The sequence below is a fragment of the Protopterus annectens genome, chromosome 1.part1 (genome assembly GCF_019279795.1).
Source record: "Protopterus annectens isolate FY-2018-M chromosome 1.part1, PAN1.0, whole genome shotgun sequence".
NCBI lineage: Eukaryota > Metazoa > Chordata > Ceratodontiformes > Protopteridae > Protopterus > Protopterus annectens.
The window spans coordinates 532,280,269-532,297,926 of NC_056726.1; the positions used below are offsets into that span (position 1 = coordinate 532,280,269).

The 17,658-nt window shown below is 40.3% G+C and overlaps 1 protein-coding gene across 4 annotated transcripts in view; it reads right to left on the bottom strand.

The window, feature by feature from the left end:
• The window catches only part of XPNPEP3 (X-prolyl aminopeptidase 3), a 1,069,913-nt gene that overhangs the window by 392,895 nt on the left and 659,360 nt on the right, over positions 1–17,658 (bottom strand). For all 4 annotated transcript variants that reach the window (XM_044076531.1, XM_044076539.1, XM_044076521.1 and 1 more), the window contains one exon: positions 12,894–12,979. In XM_044076531.1, the coding sequence (XP_043932466.1) occupies positions 12,894–12,979 (86 nt within the window). The remainder of the gene's footprint in view (positions 1–12,893; positions 12,980–17,658) is intronic.

Below are 17,658 nucleotides of genomic sequence, written 5' to 3' on the forward strand. Positions count from 1 at the left end.
CTTTGTCCTCCATTTTCTTTAAAACTGCTTCCACAGGCGGTCCAAACAACACATCAGACTGTAAAGGAGCATCCAAAATCCTGGTCTTAACATGCTCAGCTAAATTCTGATCCTTCAACCATGCATGTCTGCGAAGAACAGAACTAGTAGCAGCCACCTCGAGGAGGCCTGAACAGCATCAAAACCACACTGCAAAGAATGCTTACCCACTTGTTCAGACACATGAACCAAATCCAGCAATTCTTTACACTCAATACCTTCCGCCAAAGCATCCACCTTAGATTTCAATTGTGAAAGGAGATAATTCTGATATTTCAGCATATGAAATTGACAATTCAACGCCTATGGCTAGAGTGGAAGAAGTATATACTTTCTTACCCCCCTATCCAAAGCCCTTGCCTCTTTATCAGAGGGTACAGGATTTTTAACAACAGAAGCTTTAACACCTTTAGGCCCCTGAGAAACAGTTTCTGGGTCCGCCTGGGACTCTTAAACAAATACTTATGAGCTTCGCACCCTATAATACCTATCAGGCTTAACAGGAGCAGGAGGCAAGGAATCAGGGTTCAGAGAAGCCTCTGCAAAACATCCTCCACCACATTCAACACAGGAGGAATAGCTAAGGGCCTATGCTGAGGCAAAACAAGAACTCCCTAAGCCTTTTCTGGAGTCAGAGTAATCTTGGCCTTCCCATTTAAAGTGCTCCCTCATGGAGTGAAGAGTCTCTGAAAATGAAAAATCCTCAGGAGGAGAAGCTGACGGAGGGAATCATCCACATCAGAATCAGAATAAGCAGGAAACTCTTGCAAGTCTTCCACAGAAGACTCTGAAGCCTGTGAACACTGTTCAAAACTATCAAACTCCTGTTCCACCCTAGGCCTCTTATGAGGTGGGGGCATAGCACCTCTAATCAGAGTAATCAACTCTTCTGCCATTTTAACCATCTGTTTCTTAGGCACAGAGCCCAATGCTAGGAGAAGCCCCTACAGAAGCTGAACTTGGCCTTCCTCTAAAAGAAGCTCTGGAAACAGAAGGAGAGGCCCTAACTACCTTGGGAAGAGGGAAGAACAGTTACCTGAGAAGCCCCTCAGCCTGGCCTACCTGCTGAGAGGGCACATCCTGTAACAGTAAAGTATCTGCCTGAGACCCCATAGAGACTCCTGGCAAAACCTCTGGCTCCCCTGAGCCTTCTAAAGGACCGCGCGTTCGGGCGTTCTCACCCCTAGACTTCACTGTTTTGTCCTTGCGCTTCTTAGATGAAGCAGAGCATCCGACGGCATAGTATAATTGCAACGCTTCCCAAACACTAACCTAGCACAATCAAGCCTCCTCTTAATAGTGCGCTAAACAAGGTATACACAATGTATGATAATCCCTATGCGGTATCTGCGTCCCACAAGAAATACAGTTATTCAGTTTTTCTGACATCCGTAATATACTGAGGCAAGAAAAAACAAAATGTTGGTTACTTAGCCAACTCTGTACTCGGTCTGAAACTCCGGTTTCGGAAAATCTCAGAACGCCAACCTGCACTCCCAAAATTGCTTCTGCATCGGACCATGCGGCGTCATGCGCATGACCGACGCCAGCCTTATACTCTGGTATTCGGGCCGACTGGGACGCGGACTATACCCAATAGTCAGGACTGCAGCAAGGGAAGACGAAGAACATCCAGCTATTCTACATTAAGAAGGTGTTTTTTTTTTTTGCAACTGTGAGGCAGAATTGTGCTGATCTAACCTGTCTGAGTTGGGGACTGCTGGTGGAAGGCTTATAGTGTGCTTTCCTGATTGGTAGTTAGCTTAAAACTTGTTTCTCTCTGCTCATATTTAAGCTTTGCTTTTGTGTGGTGCTGCTCTTCGTGCAGCGGCAGTTAGTGGTGCCCTGTATGGACACAAAAGCCTAGAAGCTCAGTTTTTCCCTAAATAGCTGTCAGTGAAACCCTTCCAAGCTTTTCTGCTGCTCTAAAAGCAGCTCAGTTGCAAAATGAGCAGTGTTACCTTATTGATAAACCTTAGAAAATGCAAAGTATAGGTCCCTCTTGTAGTCTCGGCACTACTAGCACAGTCCTGTCAAATTAACCCATTCCCTTCCCTAATAAAACATGCAGTAAGAGTTTGCTATCATGGACGGGCAGTTTGCCATCATCACTCTGGCCAGCCTGATAGTCATGGGCATCCTGCAGCAATGTAGCAATTGTCTTATGTACACTGATAACCAATTATTCCTGAAACAAATAATTTATGTGAGAAATGTGGTTACACTATGACACTGGAGGCAAGACTCTCACATATGGCAAATCGAATGCCAAACAGGTTGTCAGCACACACACACAATTCCCACACTAAATAAGGACACAACACACAAACTCACATATGGGTAGGTGCTCACTAGTAACTTAACAAAAGATAAATCGCATCCCAAACAGAAACCACTTACACACATAACAATACAAAAACAACCACAACACATAATTACACATACACCAGTGTCTCAACAAATGCGCCCATAAGGTGCAACACCACTCCACCTAATGTACTGATCATAGGTGACTCCATTGTGAGACACATGGATGTTCCCCTCATAAGGCTGGATAAGGAGCTGGTCACAGTTAGCTGCCTTGCAGATGCCAGGATCTGTCCAGTCATTCAAGCACTCAAGTCGCTCAATCACAAGTACTGGTATGATTCCATCATAGTCCATGTGGGGTAAATAACTTGAGAGGTACTTCACTGGACTATGTGAAGAGAAACATGACTGAGCTCTCAAATTATGTGTCACAGGCAGGTATAAGCCTAGCCTTAAGTAGCATTCTACCTTCTCCAAGGATGGTGCCACACTACAAACAAAAATGATTGACTTTAACAACTGGCTTAGTTTCTGGTGTCAGTCCAAGGGGATCCAGTATCTGTCAGCCTGGAAAGACACGGTCGACAGGCCACACTGCTTTGCCAGAGCTGGTCTGCACCTGTCTCCTCTAGGGTTTTGGATACTGGCAAAGCATAAGCCACCCCTACTGTTCCATTTTAAGCAGTGTCAGAATAACCAACCTCCCAACACAATCCTCTCTAGATAAACTCAAGGTATTGGTGCCTAATGCTAGGAGTCCAAACAAGAAACTGAACTCCCTTGAAGCACTGCTAACTTTGGAAGATGCTGATATCTGTGCAGTCACTGTGACATGGTTCAAAAGCATGGAACACACCCTGGCTACAATGCCTTCCATACATTCAGACCACAAACTGAGCATTAAAGAACCAAAGAAGGAGGTGTATCCATCTTCATTAAGGATAAATAGACATTGAGACTGGTCAAACAGTATGATTCTCTTGAGCTACTCCATGTTCAATTAACTATAGGCAAAGCCCCCTACCACATCATAGCTGGCTGTAGGTCCCTCATCATGAAACAGGAAAAGCATACCGCATAACTGGACTTAGTGGAGTCACTTGCCATATAGCTGAACACCTTACTCATGGGTGATTTTAATTATCCTACCATTGACTGTGAAACATACACAGCCACAAACATGCTGGCTCAGAGGTTCTTGGACTTTGGCAATGCAAATGCATTGAAACAGCTAGTTCACACACCCAAGAGAGGCTCAAACGTCCTGGATATAGTATTCACTAACATGGGGGAGCACTGCAACTTGTGTGATGTCCTTTCTGGTAAGACTGGACCATAAATCTGTCTTGTTTGATGTAATTATATGACCAGATACCCCACCAAGCTCAAAAACGCTTAAGAATTTTTCAAAACAAATTACCTCCTACTAAGTGATGGTATAAGAAGTTCTGATGCCCCCTCAAACACAGACAACACAAACTCCTATACAGAGGTATACACCAATGCCCATATAACCACTTAAGCAGTCGTACAGAATCAGCTGTACCTGACCGGATTAAAAACAGATCTTGCCAAAAACAAAAAAAAAAAACAAGCCACCCTGGTGAACCCCTTGTATAAACAAGGCTATCCAACCAGACAAAAAACCCTGATGTCTAAGAACAAGAGGGAACTGGCTCAGCAGAGGAAGAAATCCCTCTCTAGCTTAAACAAATTAGAGATCTTGTCAAGTCCTCCAAAGCTAATTATGAAGCAAAAATAGCCTCCGTAACTAAGGATGATCACAATGCATTCTTTAACTCTGTGTCCAAAATCTAAAAGGGAATACCCAGCTATGCACTAAACAGGTTGTGGATGGCACCACCCATACTCATCCAGTGCCAGTAGCCAATCTGCTAGCTGACAGATTTGGAACAAGCTTCACCCCCTTGTCCCCTCCAGTCATCCCCCAAAGTATATCTACCACCATTCCTCAAGTTTATTATCTCAAGACAGAAGGTCATCTCTGCGCTCTCCAAGGCCAAAAACACGGCATCAATGAGACCAGAAAACATCCTAGGCTGCCTTGTAAACAACTTAAAACATGACCTAGCAGACCCACTTGGATCCCTGTTTAACCACAGCCAGCGACCAAGGCTATGTTCTGGCATAATGGAGGACAGCAACAATAATCCCTCTGCAAAAAGGGGGATCATCAACTGACCCTGGGAATTATAGGGCCATAAAGCTTGACTTGCCTTATCTGCAAGGCCATGGAAAGAATCATTATCTATGTCCCTGTTAATAAGGGACATAATCTCCAAACTCTGGATTTAACCCAGTTTGGATTTGTAAACGGTAGATCATGCCTGTTAAACATGGTTGACTTCTTCGAGAAAGTCATCAAGGCCCTGGACAAGGGTGGTGTATACCGCCTACCTTGACCTAGCCAAGTATTTGACATAATTCTCCACTTAGGTATTACAAAGAGACTCTCCCAATTGGGAATTAACCCCTACATTACCAGATGCGTAGCCAAATTGCTCACCGACAGGAGACATATTGTCAAAGTGGGAAAATTCACCTTTAGCAAAATACCAGTCACCAGTGCCATACCACAGGGTTCTGTGCTGGCCCCTTACAGTTCGGGACTTATTTCTCAGAAATCCAGGCAAACCTGGATGGCCTGTGGCTGACCATGCTCGCTGATGATTATAAATTTGGAGCTATCGATTCCCTCAATTATGCTAATATATTGCAGACAGGGTTAACGTAGACAAATGATTGATGCCAAAGAGACAGATTAAAACTAAATGCAAAAAAATACATTATTATTCCCTTTGGGAAAGCTGACATCCCTGCTAATTATATTATAGACAGCACCCTCCTAAGTGTAGACCCAGTAGTACGTGATCTGGGTACTCAGGCTGACAGCTATCTGAACTCTGATCACCACGTATCCACAGCAGTAAAGAAATCCTTCTACGTAGTGCATCTTATAAGTAAAGGCATCACATCTAGATCTAAGGATGTTATAATTCCTTTATACTTAGCCCTCATCAGACCAATAATTGAGTACAATGCTTTCTTTTGCATGTACCTCACCAGACACCTGCAACAAGACACCTGCAACAACTGGAGAGACCACAGTGGTTTCACACCAAGAAATTACAGGGTACATAAAACTAGCTTTATGCAGAAAGACTGAAAGCCCGGTCATTGTATTCTGTCCCCTTACAGATTGGTAAGGGGTGACCTGTGCCTGGCTTACAGGGAGTCTCTGACCCAGCCCTGATGGAAATGCTACACATTTGTAAATCAAACTGCACGAGGGTCACTCGGTCCAGGGATATTAACCTAGCCTTTGACATGAACAGGTCATGCTGGAGAGACTGACACATCTCCAAGAGACTGCCACTTCTCTGGAACAAGCTTCCAATTCATGTAAAACAGAGCCCTTCCCTGACCTTCTTCAAACGCAACCAAGATCAATGGATTGGTGACCTTAAACTCACTCCTGGGGTAGTCCTGGACAAATTACGTTGGTATTAACTACCATAGTCCCTTATCTCTGCAAATTTCACTCACCTAACCACCAACAATTGGTGCAACTCGGGATAAATATGGCTAGGCTTGTAAGGGCTCTATGGCCGTTAGCCTAGTAACCTACTATGAATCTTTGAATCTAAACCTCACAAAGGTGTTGAAAACTATCCCACACTCTCTGAGCTAAATATAATTTGTTGTATAGTAAACTGATCCAGAAACAGATCCCAAGAAATAAGGGTAGGTGGCTCTACATTCTCCTTCAAAAGATCTGAAGCTAGAGGTGTACCCCAGGATTAAGTCCTTGGCCCATTCCTCTTTGGCATTTACTTTCTGGAGGTCAAAGCTAGTGTTAAGAATTTGAGACTGACCAAGTGTGCAAATGACTACAAGCTTGGTGTTATCATAAGCTTCCTAAGATTACACCATGATCCTCCCAGTGGGCCTGACCCAAACAAATAGGTGGTGTCAAAACAGTAGACTACAATTAAATGCTAAAAAATGCATAAGTATATTCTCTGGCAAGCATGACTCCCCTTGTAACTTTCACAACACACCCCTGAAAATGGATCCTGTAGTCAGGGATCTGGGAACTTATGTTGGCTACAAACTGTCCTTTGATAACCATGTATCCACCATTGTAAGGAAGTCCTTTTTCATTACTCAGCATATATTTAAATATATGGTTTCTGGCTCCAGGGCTGTAATCATTCCACTGTACTCAGTGCTCATTAGGCTAGTCACAGAGTATAATGGCCTTTTTGGTTTGTATACATTCAAACACTTGTCACAAGTGGAATGACTACAATGCTTCTTCACTACGAAATTCAAGGGCCTAAATTATAAAAGCTATGTGGGCCATCTCAAAGTCTTTTCCCTCTTCTCAGTATCATACAGACTACTGACAGTGACCTCTGCCTCATGTATAAAGCCTCAACAGACCCTATAATGTGTGACCTATTATTCATTCACAAGTCCAATAGTGGCATAAACACCCACTCATAGGATCTCATTCTTTAATGCAATACGAGTAGAACATGTTAGCTGGACAAATATATATCAGAGAGAATTCCGCTTCTATGGAACGATCTTCCATTCCACAAGCGAAGTACTTATTTTATTTTGCTCAAACGTAACTTGGATGAATGTATGGGTACTGCAAATTCACCACTGGTTTAGCATCCTTGTCCCTCAAAAATAGGGGCAACATGTAGATGTCCTAACATATTGTTGTTCTGCCCAACTTTTAATTATTTATACACAAAATATAAGGGATAAAAAACTACTTTGAGAATATAAAGCTAAGCTTAAGATCCTACAAACACAGTATATATATATATATATATATATATATATATATATATATATATACACACACACACACACACACACACACACACACACACATTATATCAGAAGGAACAAATTTCACTTTAGCCTTTGAATGAAAAGCAAAATACTTTATTTTAATTTAGCACTTCATCACAGAGCACACATTAGCTTCTTGTTTGACTTAGTGCTATAAAATAGCTTTTCAGTTTTTTTAAAATAGCACATTTCAGCATTTTTTCTGCAGTTTGAAAACATAATCTAAAGTCTTAATACAGTTCATCCCTGTTTCACACATGTAGGTAGAACTAGGATGAACAAGGCTTCCTAGCAGAAAGCTGTCACTTTTAAAAGTCAAAATTCACAGAAGAGTAGCATCATTGCTTCCCAGCAGCAAAACCTTTTTTTTTCTGGTACTAAAGAAACAACAAAAGAGTAAATTTGTTTTTACCAACAACTTAAACAACCTCCTTACTTTATACACAGGATACACTGCTTTTTCCCCCCATGTGTGAAGTTTTCATACACTAACAAGCTTTAGAAGGTTCACTGGTCACACTCTTTCTTAAGCTACTAGTCTCAGTATCACACGCATTTTGCTTTTTGTGCAACAGTTAAAGCAAATGTTGTGCTCTTTTACCAAACACAAGCTCTCACACACACACACAAAAACATAAGCTGACTCCAGGGTGGGACCAGTCACTGGCTAACTTATAACATTCAAAAATCTCTTTGGTGATTAGAATGTACCATGAATGCAACTACTTTTACAACGTACCCCACAATATTAACATTCTTTATTTTTAAACCAAAAACATGTTTATTGAATTATCACTTATAGGCAAACACACATTTATAAAAATGAAAACAAACCATACTGACATATTTTCAGTTACAAACATTATACAGCACATATAATCTTCTACACAATCATTGTCAAACATTACATAGCTCATTTGCCTTCCCTAGAAACCTCATTCTTCCAAAACATTATTCTGCATGTATTGTTCCCACAATTCCCATAGTTTCTATGTAATTTCTGCTACCCTTTTGTAAAGATCCTACTTCCAGTTCTTTTATCTCTGCTACTATAGTCATTAATTTTAATATAGTTGGTTTAGACTTTGATTTCCATTTTCGAGTAATTAGTTTTTGGCAGGCACCATAATTAAAATACGATTAATTAAACTCTCGCAAGCAAGGCCTTACTATGTCTAGGCAATTCAGATCCTGTATCACAGCTCAAGAAATCATTTCCTTAGTTATACCAATTTGCTCACCCAGTATTTCTGACACAGTAGTCTGCAGAGAATTTTTAAATTCTATCAACTCACTACACTCCCAAAAATATGTTCAGTTAAGTCTTTCTTCCCCTTCACACATGCAACATTTACAATCAACCTAAGGAAAAATTATTTTGAGTCTGTTTAAAGTATAAAAATACCACGCAAACACTTCCAAGCAAAACTCCTAAATCTTCTAGACTTTATTGCATATTCCGGAGCCATACATATATCCTGTCATTGTGAATTACTTAACCAGTCTCTTCCCAATTCTTTCTAACCTCCCCTGATTAATTCCTATAGTTATTATGCAATATTTTATATGCCCTACTAATTATTCCTTTTTGAAAGGCAGCTTCTTTTCTATATTCAAATAAGAACTCAACCAGTGCTGGTCTTTAACTTAGGATCTCTATATTGGCCTTTCTCTTTACCTATACTCTATCAATCCTTGATAAGGAAGGCAGCCTCTAGCCTGCAATCAAAATGTATTCTTGGCCTCTTCCCATACATTACCTTTTCCTCTCTAATTATTTGCTCCCAATACCTTGCTTCCTTTACTAGTTTTCTCCATTAAATTCTAGTCCCCTCTTGCCGATTTTCTGTACCCCTAATTGCAATCATCCCTATAGGCAGAATCTCCCTTCTCCATTCCCGTGCTGAATTAGTTCTTAGAATACTTTCTGCTATTTTTGAATATAATATTCTGTATAGCTGTTATTCTCCTCAAGGATCTGCATTAAAAAAACACACAATTTCCTTATTTCTTGAAGTTTCCCTAGTCTCATCATCATCCCTCTCCACTTTGAATTACAGCTTTTGCTTGTGGTATGTATAGGAGCCTTAAGTGTGTAGCTCTGAACTATCCCTTCAGATCAGGTAATCCCAAACCACCTTGTTCCATTGGAAGGATTGACTTATCTAACTTGACTCTTACCATATTCCCCTCACAGATAAAATCCTTCAACTCTTTACTAATTGCTATCCATAACTTCTCCTCTGGCTAACAAAATATGCTTGACCTCTGTCTAAAACTAAAGGGACAAAAAACATTTTCACTTGTATTTTGCTAACCATATCCATAAAACAGAGCTTCCACTTTCTTAGTTTATGTATTATCTTTTTAGTGTCTTCTCACGTACCCTTAGCTGCCAGAACAGAATCCTTTTTAACCCATACTCCCAAGTACTTCATTTTATCATGTCTCCATAAATAAGGGTACTGCTAAACCAATTCATGTGTGGGTATATAGCTTACAACTAGTTGCCTTGTTTTTTTTATCTTCAGAATGTTCCACAACACTGAAATGTCCTTTTCTGGTTTTATCAGGTACAAAATAATATCTGCAAATAAAACCAACTTTTCTTGATTACCATACCAATTATATCCTTGAATTTTTGAGTCCCTTATTTTCTTTGGAAATGGTTCTAGATGTAATGCAAACAGCAAAGGAAAAGAGGACACCCCTGCCTTGTTCCTCTGTTCATACAGAACTTATCAGAGAGGACTGCCCCACTTTAATTTTCATCTCCAATCTCTCCTATAGCCTCCTAATTAACCATATTATTGTATGAGGGAATGCAAATGCTTTCACTGACCTCATAAAATCCCAGCTTTCTCTGTCAAATGTTTTCTCTGCATCAAGACCCACAAACAACAGTGGTATTTTCTTACATTCTGCTTCCCTCTGGATCATCTTTGTTCTATTAATGTTTACCTGCCCTCCATAAAAAAAAAAACTGATCCATATTTATCAATTTTGGCAACACTTTTGCTATTCTTTTAGCCATTATAGACAAACATGGTTTAGAATCGATGGGTCTATACTATCTTTAGGTATTACAGCCACCACATCTTTTTTCCAGGATGTTGGTGCTTCTTCTCCTTTTAAAATACTGTTAAACAAAACCTTCTGGATCTTTATCACGTTCTTCCCTCCCACCTTCCAAACTTCTACAGGAATACCATATATTCCTGAAGATTTTCCTGTAGATTGGCTATACATCAGCATTTTTATTTCATCTCCTCCTAACCTGTTAATAGCTGAGCCTCATCTACCTCTAAACTTGGCATATTTAATTCTTTCACAAGTATTTTCCAGTTGTATAATTTCTTGGTGCTTTATATAGATTTTCATAAAATTTCCGAAATATTTCTAATACCACTACAGAATCTTTGGTTATTTTCCTTGTTCTAGGCTCCCTAAGCTTGGCAACAACATTTTCTTTCTGTTGCCTGCTTCAGTGTAGTAAATGCTCGCGTTATTATCAAAAAACAGCTGCTTAACAGCAATATTTCTAAACTCTTGCATATTACTGAGGTAGTCCCTTATTTTCTTTTTAGCACACTGTAGTTGTGCCTCTTCTTGTTCTGTGAGATTCCCTTTATTCGGCAATACTTTAACCTTTGTCAGTCCCTCTAAATGTTGTTGTGTCTTTCGGCTTTTCCCAGTTAGGGGTCGCCACAGGGGAACTCCAGTCCGCTAATGATTGGCAGTAGATTTTTACGTGCCGAGTTGCCGGCCCTGATGCACAACCTTCAACGAAGGTACGCCCATTTACGCATGTCTTCACACAGAAGACGCTCTAGCTGTCAGTCCCTCTAAATAATTATTGTTATTTCTTAACAATAACTCTTTCTTTCATTTCTACCTTAATTTTAACCTCCACTTTCATTTTATCCCACTCCCTAGCTCTACCATCTGGAGAAAATGTTATCTTTCATAATAACTCTCAAATAATTTCCATTACCCTTTCCTCAAATTCCTATCTGTTTAACAGATAGGTGGGGAAACACCAGTGTCTCACTTTTATTTCATTACCCTGCATTTTTATTTTAGTTACTATTGGCACATGATCTGAAATAGTTATTGGATGCATATCAAAGCTTTCAATCAATTAAATGCAAATGTTCCTGTGAGAGATATTATTTCTGTCTAGCCTAGCCCAATTTCTGTACCTCCTGCTACTGAATTCACATCTTCAATACCAAATATTTTCATAAACTTCTTCAAAAATCTACCCTCTATTGTTATATTTTCTCCTCTGGGATCCCCAGATACAGCCTCACTGTTGTAAATAAAATTCTAGTACTCACCTATAAGTAATATTTCCTGCTGAAACATGATTATTTCTCCAGAATTTTCTTAAGCACCATTTTAACAGATTTATGTGGAATATAAGCACGTGCCAGCATAATCCTCCTCCCCTGTCAGAAGCCCCTCACTACTACAATTCTGCTATTATCTTTTTTTCTCTTCTATCACTACTGGGGCAATTAAAATAAATACTCGCCTTTTCTTTTGTCCCAGATATTCCACTGTACAGCCATTCTGAATTTGAAATCCTTTCTTTATCAAATTCACATGTTGCTTTCTTTCCAAATGTCTCCTGTAGCTTAACAATTTGTACTCTGCATTTCTTAATATAGTTCACTACTCTTTCTTCTTTGTATTTACCTGTGAAACCATTCACGTTCAAAGATAATATGAAATGTATTGCTATTATAAGAAGTTATTATTCCAACCTACTATGTATAATAGCTTCTTTATAAATTTTTAGTTTCAGCTTTTGTGTTGCATGAGTACACTAGTGTTTGGCAGGTTGATCTTTATACAATTATTGCTTGTCTTATTCATTTCAACCTGTGCAGCTGATTTTCTTTCAGGTTCTCTAAATTTCTTCTTTACTGGTATCCGTACAGTGCACTTACTAGCCAGTAAATGAAATTTACCCAAAAAGACAAATTCACTGGCTCTCATTTCTGAGTTTCTGTTTTCACACTGGCAGAGTTGAAATTAAGCTGCTACTCAGCATGCAGCCATCTTGGAATCTACATAAACATTCTTGAGGTGAAATACCCAGCTCAATGGTACAGAGGGCTAAATCTCCAACTATGTTTCAAGCAACCAGAATTCGAACAGTGGCTTGGGCACCTTTAAAGAGCTGGCAAGAGTACATCAGAGTGAGTAGCTGTTACCAGGTCACTCATCCTAGGGAAAAAGAGGCTGCCAAGTCACTCATCCTGGGGAGACAGAGGTGGCTCAGGTTCACCATATGATGATACCTAGCAGGAATTCCCAGCTCTTGTAAATGCAGAGCAAATGGTCTGACTGTGTATAGGTAGAGGACTCACAGGGCTTTGCCTTCTGGGAATAGAGGGAGTTAAAATAAAAACAAATATTCTTGAGGTGAAATATATGAAAATGAATAACTGCATTAAAAAATGAGTGGTCCTACACTGTAATAAGTAAATGTAAGTGTGAGTATGTACACGTACACAGCATTATAATGTAACCCCCTCAGCAGCAGCTCAGGTATGAGACAAAAATGTCCTGGAGCCATTGCAGGGCTTTATTTATCAGAAGAAAAGTTTTAAAATTAATAAATAAAATTAGTTTTTCCTTACCTGCCATTAATAGGCCATGTTCGAGTGACATCACTGACATAACCAAATGATTCACAGCCTCCATCCAACAGCACCATCTCACCATCCTAGAAAGAAAATGTAGTGTTGTAATATAACAGATAATACTGTTTGCAACAAAGTGGCCAATCTGTAACTAACCCCGACACAAGAATGCTTTGCTTAGAAACTGCTGAAATATTGCATTGTGTAGTACATAATTCACAAATATTTATCAAGCGTTTGACTCTCCGTAATGACTTCACAAATGAAGCCTGTAAGTACATGGTAGCATTTCAGTCCATTAAGACAGTACCAGCATTCCTAATTTGTAGACTGGGCATCCCTACAACAGCAGATGGTATCCCCCTGTATACCTATCAAACTCTTATCACAGGAAATCTGGACAATGTCATAAACAATGGGGGGGGGGGGGGGCAGAGGCCCAAAAAGAGAGGCAGATTTTAAATATTGCTCTTATAAAATTAGAAAGTTGCTAGAATAATAGTATTTGTGTTAGTGTGCATATTCCTGAAGGATATGAAGTCTGAAACTCAAATGTCTATCATTATTTAGTGTCATCAATCTTCAGTGAATTGCCAGAAAACAAGTTATACAAAGGGCAGACCAAAAATATGAGGCAAAAACCTGGAGAGCTGAGAGGTATGCCCCTGCCTTTTTCTGTGTAATTTTACTATACTTTACTACTGGAGAGCAAATCATGTGCAATACTTGTTAATGACTGATACATGCGGTATTCTTAGCTGCAAACATTTATTCCCAATGCCATTTTCCCACTCAGTAGAAACAATTAATTTTATTAACCTCTACCTCTAATAGGGTAGTTTCATTTTTCTTGTTTTAGTGGGTACTGAAATGCTCTACCTGAATACAGACAGAGCTTAAAAGTAAACAGTTAAAGTGACAGCTACAAAAAATAATGATCATAGGTTTAGTTACAAATTAAAACACTGCTTCGCAGCTGGCTCCATCTTTTTTAAAACTGTAACTCTAATGATGAAAGACTTGTCAGCATCTTGTGAATATAACTCTGTTACTCTTACTGTGATTGTGAAAGATTAGTAGGCATTATGAACGGCAAAGCTCAGTTTATACTAAAAGAGAGTATCAAACTGTGTTGATATACAACTTACCATTTCTACAGATTTTTAAGGGTGGCTTATAAAGTAGATTTGACATGAGGAAACATTCTTCTGCTGATCATGTTGATGGAAGCCACTCTAACAAGACCCACATGAGGCATCCCCTGCACCTGGTTTAAGGACATAGTCACCTCCGAAGTTTCCACTTCCTAGTTCCTTCCATTAGTCAAACAAGTGACCTTCCTGTTGGAAGGATTAATAAAGGAACTACTTCAAACTTCCCTTGAAAAAGCTACAAATATGATTAGCATTCACATATTAGTGCTGTCTTACTCTGAGGGGACTTATACAAGCGGATCTGTCCAGTGACAGTAAAGGAAGCAAACAAGCATAAACAAAACGTTTCATCCAAGATTCCAGATGGATTGCCCTGTCAGGCCAAACCAAAATCAAACCATTTGGGCCCCAAGTATCACACGGGAACAAGTTGGTAAGCAGGTAGCTAAGGATTTGTAAGGGGTGTTGGGATAATACTCCAAAGACCGAGGATTCAAACAACTCCAGTAGATGTACAGTCACAAATAATCCCAAACGAATAAAAGGCAGACACTTCTGGTATTTAACACCACCAGTTTATTATGTACGTTTTCGTCAAACACTTCATCAGAAATGAACACCGGAACTAGAATCACACCCCTATTTATATCTACAATCAAACTGAATAATTAGTAAACTCAAAGCTATTAACAACTTAAGGAACATTTAAAGAGACAGAACAAAAAGAAGCATATTAGACTCCATGCAAACACAGCACTGAACTAAAATGTCATGTGTTCTCGTTTAAAAAAGTACAGTTTTGTACCTACCATAAATGTAGATGTCCGATAGGTATGCATCTGCAGTCCTAACATATGGGTTGTCCTGCCTCAGGCAGCCCCTCGGTCGTCCGGATTCCAAAGTCTGGGTCTGGCCTCGGCTGATGTCGCACTTCACCCGACGTCATAGCTGCTGGGGTATAAAGGCATCAGCTGACGCCATTTTCCTCAGTGTTTCTTGCCCCAGATGCCAGGTGCCCTCTAGGAAGGCTAAATTTGGATAAATGCAAATAATTCCAAACAGTAGAAAGCAAAATATATATATAAAAATATATACATATATACATACAAACAAATACACCATAATAGATTCCCCCAGCTAGCTAAAAAGAGGGGTAAGTACCCTAGGAATACCACAGAGGGGAAGGAGGGTGGGTAATCCTGACTGCAGATGCATACCTATCGGACATCTACATTTATGGTAGGTACAAAACTGTACTATGTCCTTCAAGGATGCATCTGCAGTCCTAACATATGGGTAGAATACCATAGCCAAACTGGGGGAGGAGGCACTAAGATAAAGATGGTGTAGTTAAGATCCCTTGCAAAACAGCAGTAGCAAAACCTGCTTGGGATCTAGAGTATAAAGGAAGATTATAATGCTTGGCAAATGTATGCACGGAGCTCCAAGTAGCAGCTTCTAAAATGTCTTTGGTGGCCACTCCTCGTAGGAAAGCTGTAGTGGTGGCTGTAGCTCTTGTGGAGTGAGGCCTGATATTTTCAGGAGTTGTCTTTCCATGAAAAGAGTAGCAAAATCTAATGCAATTTCCTATCCATTTTGAGATTGTCTGTTTTGAAATTGCTTTTCCTTGCACTCCTGTTGCATATGCTACCAGAAGCTGGTCAGTTTTTCTGTTGGTCTTAGTTCTGTCCAGGTAGTAGCGTAATTGTCTGTGCACATGCAAGGTATGTAGTAGTCTTTCCCCCCTGTTCTGTGGGTTGGGGAAGAATGTAGGTAAATGAATCGCTTGGTTCAATGATACCCTGGAGACCACTTTTGGCATAAAAGTAGGATTAGTTCTCACAGACACTCTATCCTGATGGAAGATAAGGAAAGGCTGTACTGCCATTAATGCCTGTAACTCAGATACCCTTCTTGCTGAAGTGATTGCTAGCAGGAAAGCAGTTTTCCAAGATAAGAACTTAAGTCTGCTGTTGCTGCTGCTTCAAAAGGGGGAAGAGTTAATTTTTCCAGCACAAAATTGAGATCCCATGTAGGTAAAGGTGGTTTCCTTGGAGGTTTTACATTTTTGATTCCTCTCAAGAACTGCCTGAGTAGAGGATGAGAGAAGACAGGAGGATCCATGTTGTACTCTGCTGAAATTGCTGATGCATGAATCTTAATAGAGGAGTAGGACAGGCCATTGTGAAACAGTTCTGCTAAGTATTCCAGGATGTGTGCTATGTTTGCCAATGAGACATCTTCTCCCTTTGCTGCACTCCAAATGAGGTATCTTTTCCATTTGGCTGAATAAGTTTTCCTTGTGGAGGGTCTGCGTGCCTCCAGGATAATGTCCTTAACCCTCTGAGATAAATCTGGTTTATTTTGTTTTATGCAATATTCCAAGCAGCTAGCTGCAGTGTTTTCAGGTTTGGATGCAGGGTCTTGTAGTTGTTCTGTGTTAGAAGTAAGGGACATAGAGGTAGAGGCCATGAGTGTGTCCGAGACATGCTTCTCAGTAGCGGGTACCAATGTTGCCTTGGCCAGTCTGGAGCTATCAGGATTACCTTTGGCTGTTCCTCTCTGATCTTCAGTAGGACTTTGTACATCAAAGGAAGAGGTGGAAATGCATATGCTGTCAGGTTTTTCCAGCTGAAGGAAAGGGAGTCCACCCTCCAGGCCAGTGGGTGGTATGTTCTTGAGCAGAATTTCTTCAATTGGTGGTTGTGTGGGGAGGCGAACAGGTCTATCTCTGGCATTCCCCATTTCTTTGTTATGGTTTTGAAGATATCTGGATGCAGCATCCATTCGTGAGCATCCGTGGTAGTTCTGCTTAAGGTGTCTGCTAGTGAATTTTCTTTTCCTGGTACAAATCTGGCCTGTAGTTGAATGTTGAGAGTCAGGGCCAAATTCCACAGGTCCATTGCCATCCGGCATAGAGGATATGAGTGTGTACCTCCCTGTTTGTTGATGTACCACATGACTGTGGTATTGTCCGTCCTTATCAGCAGGTGACCTTGTTGGAGGAATGGGCTGAATGACTGGATTGCATGTTTCACTGCCAGCATCTCCTTTAAATTTATGTGTAGATTCAGCTGGTCTTGGGTCCATAGACCTTGTATACACTTGTCCTCCATGTGTGCCCTCCAGCCTAGGTCTGAGGCGTCCGTGGTGATGGTCTGGCTTGGATGTGGTTTGTGGAAAGGCAATCCTCTGTTCATCTGACAGGCCTGGGCCCACCACAGGAATTCTTTTTTCTGGCATGGAATTATTGGAATCTGGGCTTCTAGACTGTGCTTGTGTTGAGACCATACATTCCTTAGGTACCATTGCAATTTTCTCATATGCAGCCTGGCATGCGGGATCAATATTATGCAGGATGCCATGTAACCCAGGGCTTGCAGGACTTTCCTTGCAGTAAGCCGAGTTTGTGTTGTTAATGCCATGAAATAGATTGGTAGTTGCTTTTGTTTTTCTTCTGTGAGAAAAGCCATCTGAGTTGTTGTATCCAGTTCTGCACCCAAAAATGTTATCCTTTGGGATGGTACTAGCCTTGACTTTTGAAAGTTGACTGTGTATCCCAAGGCTTGCAACAGTTGTATGGCATTTGCCAAATCTTTTGTTAATTT